The sequence below is a fragment of the Glycine max genome, chromosome 3, assembly GCF_000004515.6.
Source record: "Glycine max cultivar Williams 82 chromosome 3, Glycine_max_v4.0, whole genome shotgun sequence".
Taxonomy (NCBI): domain Eukaryota; kingdom Viridiplantae; phylum Streptophyta; class Magnoliopsida; order Fabales; family Fabaceae; genus Glycine; species Glycine max.
Genome location: NC_016090.4, coordinates 37921072 through 37928020, shown reverse-complemented (window position 1 = coordinate 37928020; position 6949 = coordinate 37921072). Strand labels below are relative to the sequence as shown.

General features: G+C 32.7%; 1 protein-coding gene across 2 annotated transcripts; it reads right to left on the bottom strand.

Annotated features, from left to right (window-relative positions):
- Nucleotides 1–1216: 1216 nt before the first annotated feature.
- Nucleotides 1217–6034, bottom strand: LOC100801125 (protein trichome birefringence-like 10). 2 transcript variants are annotated; one of them, XM_003520514.5, is made up of 4 exons: nt 5169–6029; nt 3812–4201; nt 2754–2912; nt 1217–2048 (listed from the first exon to the last, which is right to left on the bottom strand). In XM_003520514.5, exons 1-4 carry the CDS (start codon nt 5654–5656, stop codon nt 1673–1675), a joined length of 1413 nt encoding a protein of 470 aa, XP_003520562.2. In that variant the 5' UTR covers nt 5657–6029; the 3' UTR covers nt 1217–1672. The 2 variants fall into 2 exon arrangements, with proteins under 2 accessions (XP_003520562.2, XP_006576890.1); XM_006576827.4 differs by lacking the exon at nt 2754–2912 and having other exon boundaries at nt 5169–6034.
- Between the last annotated feature and the right edge of the window lie 915 nt (nt 6035–6949).

Below are 6949 nucleotides of genomic sequence, written 5' to 3'. Positions count from 1 at the left end.
TACAAATAACATAATATATATATATATATATATATATATATATATATATATATATATATATATATATATATATATATATATATATATTAGGACCCTTATATATTCTTCCGCTAGGACCCCTAAAATGTTTGGACCGATCCTAGGGTTGATCACATAGATTGGAGTTCATGAAAGGCATGATATTTGCACGATACTTCTTTATATTTTTCTATAAAATGTCAAATTATTGAAGAGAAAGATTTTTTTTTAAAAAAAAAGGAGTATAATAAGCTTCTCTTATAATAAGTGTTAAAAATACAAAATATCTTTAATCTGATCATTAAAACATTTAATTTTTGTTAGTGTTTCTCTGATACGGGATTCATCTCTCTCAATTAGGGGTGAACAAAAATGATTTGGGATAGGTTTATCCTTCTCTCTTTTTATGATATACATGTTTTTTATTCCCCTTTTTATGGTAAATAACATGGGTTCAAACTTACATGATTCTGTCTACATGTTGAGATATCAGTTGCGTGACTTTAACTTCAGAAAGGGGAAAAGATGATGCATCAAAAATAGGGAAAAGGTTTTGCCTGGATATATATATTTGGGTACTATGAAAATTTAATATTTTCGGAACTGTTTGCCTGATATTATTAAAAGATAATGGTTTTTCTTTCTAGGAAATATGAACGCCAATAATATAGTATCAATGTTAAGGATCCAACTAATCCAAATCAAATTTAATAAGATCATTACTCACAACAAAACTTGTTTCCACTATTATTCAATCATTTAATCTGTTGTTAAGTGTATTTAAAAAAAAATTGAGTCAGTTGATTAATTTAACACTCAAAACTCTGCCAAAAAAAAACACTCGAAACACCTCAGTTGATATTCAAACCCAATTGTTAAGCTCAAACGCGATTAAAGGCATTACCGAGTATGATTCACGCAGTGTAGAATGACAATTTCAAGAAAAAGCAACATAACGTACACTAGTAACTTGAAAATACAAAAAATTCTTGAAACTTGATCCAGATTGCATGTGTGAATCGATGATTGAGCCATAATCTTCTGTATCACTTTTTGAATTAAAAACTTAATATTAGTACGCTAATTTGATCAAATCACTAGTAAATGTAATATCTCCAACTAGTATCATGCATATGAATTACTCCAGGGTATTTGTCAATATAAATAACTAAAAACAATGAACCAAAAACAAAAAACAAAAAACAAACTCTTTCTATATACAATGTACAACAACCAGCAACTTCATGGTCTCTGACTCTGACCATAATATGAAATTTACAACAACAAAAAATGGTGTATGCCTTCTGATCAATCAAGTTTGAATCTCAGTGGTTATTTTTTTCTTTTTTGTACAAGATATCCCTGAAACTCACCATCAAAAATTAAGTTCCCATCTAGATATGTTCACCTACAATGGAAGACCACTACAGAGATGGCCAATCAATCATTTTGAAGGAAATTAAAACAGCTAAATCTCTTTGGTTGCTAAGAATAAAATTTTGTAAACATTAAGCACACTAACAAATAGTTAGATGCATCAACTAGGGACTGACCAGAAAAATCTCAAATTCAACTTGCAACTTCTCATTCAGCAAGGGTAGGGAAAGACTTGTATGTATAACTTAGACCATTCTCTGCAAACTCTATAGACCAATTATGGTGAAACTTGAGAAATTTTTGTTGCATTCTGTCTCCATTCAAAAAAATCCTCCCACTTGAGAAGAAGTGCATAAAGAATCTCGTTCCATGAATCAGGAACACCAGGTAGGCACCAATGGCTACAGTCTTGCCGCTGCATAGAGGCTGTGCTGTCTGGTCCGATATAGTAAATAGATGCATGGCCGTCTCTTCTGCGTTGTGACATTTGGGTGACATTAAGCAAGTCCAGATTCAAAACTTCAGATTTATTTGTGCGTTCTGACAAGACATCAATGAGAGTTCTGAAATGGATGTCAGATACTGTTGGCAAGGAGCCTAAATCGGGTAATGTTTCAGAGTGACAACCACCACCAGTATTCCAGTCACCACCCCTGCCACATCCAATGAAAGTGTTAACGACTCACTCATCTTCCATATGTTAGCAGTCATTTAGTAATTGCAGATTTAGAAATTGTTGTTAAAAAGGTATAGACAGTTTGTTCAAAAAGAAACCATTCAGAAATTAACAGCAAAGACAAAACCAGATCAGCAAGATATGACCCAAGCCACGCAAAATATGGATAGGCACCAATATACCAGAAAAAGAATAACCAACAAATAAGTAATGCATACAAATTTAAGATTTGTTTAAAATTTAGTTTTCCTAGCATTCAATGGAAAGATGCCCAGCTATCATTAGCATCATCAGAAGAGGAAGAATTTGAAAACTGAAGTCATTAACGCCACCTACTATGCAGTTAATGTGGTAAGTCAGTATAACATATGCATCTGTTAAATGGACGGCTCTTTAAGAGGCAGTAAGTATGTGTCATTGAGTCTTTAAACATTATGCCACACCAAAAAAAAAATACATTCTGAAAATAAATAAAAAATGTTTGCAAAAAAGTGTAGTGAAAGGAAAATTCTGGAAAAAGCCAAGTGATCGTATAAATTTAGTTAAGTTTACATCAAGCCTAATAAATTTATTGGAGAAAGACCACTGTAACTGAGTTCACCATTAAAAAATTATTGGCAAACAAATTTTGAGCAAATAAAGATACAAGTACAGGTAAGCCAGTTTGAAAGTTTAGGCAAACCTGAAATGGACAGGAGCATAAGTTCGGAAAATGACATAAGTTTTGTTTATGTTTACTTCATTGGCAACCCAATCAACTACTGTCTCTATTGATTTTCTGAATGCGTCTTCTGTAGTCATATTCATCTTCACTTCCTCCCCTATTTGGAAGTAACAACCCCTAAGTAATAAAATAGCCAAAGATCAAAGTGATATATAATTACTTCAATGTTGATAGTTTAATCACAAAATATTAGCACAAACTATTAACAAAGTAATTTAGACTACGCCCAAGATTTCTATATCATGGAGAAAAACAGCATAAATAATCAACTTTTGTATATTGAACTTTACTTCAAGACAAGTGAATCAGAAGAGATCCTAGTCCCTTTATATAAGCTTTTACTGCAATGAGAATAGTTGCTACTTTTTAGAAATATATTATCTAAGCTAAACACGTATATCACAGCCTTTATATAAACTCATTCCTTCATCTTGCTAACAGAAGGATCCATCCTTTGCAGTATTCTATGGTAAGAGGAAAGAATATCAATCTAACACAACACAAGAAGATTGAAAGACATATATTATGCCCGTGGTGGGTACAGGGGTTTAATACATTGGGTGATTTTTAATCACAATATATACTTGGTCCTTGTGAGTTATGATGAGATAGAGGTCCGTTTAGGTGATTTTCTCATTTGTAACTTGATCAAAAGCAAGTTCTTTTGTATTTGGCATGGTACTTCTGGAACCCTTTTATTAATATATTTTTTTGTTTTGACTGATAAAAAAAAAAAGCTATCACTGTGTTCGGCAAATTATTTTTCAGGAAAAATAATCAAATTATTTTTAGCTCTCTCTAAAAGCTGCCAAAAACAATGCAAGCATTTCCCACAAATAAGCTAATCCAAATATGCACTAAAAACCTGATCATTTTTGCTATAAACTGTATCAGCATCATATGATTAGTGAAGTGCCTTCTTCGACATTTACATGTTAAAACGCCAAAACAAGGTGCCACTTTAAGATTTTATTGTTAAGAATAACAAAGGAATAACAGATAAAAAAAGTCCTTACATTTTGACAGTCTTCTCATAATTCCACCAATGTCCAGCATTGAGAATCAGCACATCTGCATCTCTCCACTTATGAGAAATCCAGTCCATATGATCCACTCTCAAAGTCATTCTTACCCCATCAGGTGCACCAGAAGGAGGCCGTCCCTGCACTACAAGATATGGTGATCTGTAGTATTCAATGGTACAGTTGAAATCTTCAAACTTAAATGCCAAGAAGCCTGTATGCTTTGTAATTGGGCTCCCATTAACCTCATAGACCCTAGCCTTATTTGCAATTGCCGGAGAGAGCATACAAAGCAGTGATTCCCATTGGTTCCTTCCAATCGAATCACCAACAAACACTAGTCGCTTGTCCCGTAGCTTTTCCAACATATTCTTTGCATCAAATCTGTTGCAAGAGTACAGTCACTCATTATATTTCATTCCAACAACCAAGCTAAAAGAACCTAACATATTATTGTATGCACAAGCAAAATGCTACTCAAGATGTAAGTCAATAGCAGATGATTACAGGCACCCAAGAAGAATCAAAACAAAAACAGAACAAGCTGTCCAATTAAGAGCAGGAAAGGCCATAACAGCCTACCCCCAAATCAAAAATGATTTTTTTCCTCCTTTGGAAAAAGAAAAACATACACAAAGTAGTTGTTGAACTTGTGCAATACGCCAGAGTTTATGGATAGACAGATAATGACAAATGAAACTAGCAACAGATGACACTGACGTTAGGAATCATCGCCAGTAAAAAGAACAATAACAGAAACGCTCTTTCATATATAATCGCTGAAAAAACTCACCCTAAGTTTACTTCACACCAACACCTTTTTTTCCCGTTTTCAACAATCCAAAAAAGAAAAAAAGAACAAACACTTACTTCATACCAATTCACTCAAAGTAAAGTTAAACAAAAAAAAAAAACAAACAAACACTTCCTTCATACCAATTCATATTAAGTAAAGTTAAACACAAAAAGAACAAACACTTCCTTCATACCAACTCATGAGGTAAAGTTAAACACAAAAGGAACAAGCACTTCCTTCATACCAATTCACACGAAGTAAAAAAAAAAAAAAAATAACACAGTTAATCAAATCAAAGTTAAACAAAAAAGGATAGTTCATCAAAACAAAACAAATTCGCGCATGAAGGGAGGTGATCCATTAGCAATCCACTACGAGACAAAATTCCAAAATCATTTTTTGTTCAGAGAAACAACACAAACCAAAACAAAATCAAGGTTTACTCTTTTGTCCTCATTTATTCAGCACTGTCTTATACCAACCAACCCAAAATCTAAAATTAACGTCGAAAAAAGAACAAATCAGAAAAATGAAAAAGATGGGGTTGGTTAAAACCTGGGCAAGTTGCAATCTTTGGGCTGCCATCGCCACTTGGTGTAGAAAGTATCAGGCCTGCCATTCTCGGAGCAGCGAAAACCTTGATCCAAGAAAGAACAGTTTGCAGAATGGTAAAGGGGATAGGTCTCATCCCAAACCCAATTCCCATCAAAGACATCACATTTATCACCATCTTGGCTCAGAAACTGAACCGGAGCAGAAGAAACAGAAACAGAAGAAGAAGAAGAAGATGAAAAATCCAAGTCAATGATGGTGGTGCCTCTGGAGCGGAAGCCCTTGTAATCCAAGTAGAAGAAGGAGGCCATGAAGAGAGAAGCGACGAAGAAAAAGGCGAGTACTCCTAAAGAAGACTCGAGAGGGTTAAAGCGTTTGAATTTCTTGAGAAAATCCAAGTGGGTCACGGGGTTGTCGCCTGAGTCCTTTGGTGTTATTGCGCTCTTGCTCTTGTTCATCGCGTTGGGTATGAAGGAAAAAAAAACATTCATTCATTCATTCATGCTCTGCTCAACGGCTTAAAGGAGGGTGGGGCTGTGACACAAGTGAGAGTGAGGATGAGGAAGAAGTGGGGTCCACAGAGGAAAAAAAAAAGACATTAATGGCAGAGAAGGAAAGGAGTGTATACAGTAGTTCGTTTGTTTTTTCTTTCTCAAAAAGTGGTTTTGGGGGGTTATTGCTATTTGTGTTTGCTGGTGGTGAGTAATGAAGAAGAGAATGAATGAATGAATGGAGGTTTAAAAAAGGTGTTGTTTTTTGAGGGAAAGTGATCGGAACAGTGTGGGAGGCAGGGTTTTGGGATAGGCACTGAGTAACGTGTGAGAGGCGAGGTCCTGGTGTTTAGGGAGAATGGCGGCAATATATTTAATAATATTTTTGTTGTTAAATGTGTAATTGGTTAATAAATATCATGTCAACCTATTCAACACAAGGAAATATCTATATAATATTTTTTTTACTTTTTTATTTTGTACGTGAATATGAATGGATAAATAGTTATTTTTATTTTTGAATTTATCGACAAATATGTTCCTAAAATATGAATAACATTTAGTTTCCAAAAGTATAAAAAATACAATAAATATATTTGACCGTTAAATTTTGTCCGTTATCATTAATAAAATAGTCAAGGAAAGAAGTGAAATATGAGATATATTTATTTTTTAGGATAATTTGAAAAAATTTGTAATGATTGATATACTATTATTTTATTTGGATAAATTGGTATAATGTTTATTTTGAATAATTTCTACTGATAGACAAATTATGATTGATAATCAATATTATCGTTACTATTATTTTTGTTTTATATTATGTTTGTCAATATATTTTTTTTAATTAATTATTGTAATGTTATGTTTGTAACGATAAAAAATGACAAAAAATTATGATAAAATTATATTTTACTCTTAAATGAGACGAAATTTTGGGTCTAACAAATTAGTCTAATAGAAATATATTGATATTTAGGTTCAATAATAAATTATTGACATTTTCATTCAATAATAGTAATTTATTAACATTTTTTGTTCAATGGAACGTACTAACATCTAGATCCAAAAAAAATTGCTGACATTTTTCTTAAATAAAAACAAAAAATTATTAACATTTAAATCCAAAAATGACATCTTATGGACATTTTTGTCTAATGTGGTCAGCATGATCACCACGTTGACAATCATTTTTGTAACAAATTCGTTCTTTTATGTCACGTAGTTTATTTTATTAAATGTGATAAACGAAAATTAACAACAAGATATATTTATCGCACTTTTTACACTTTT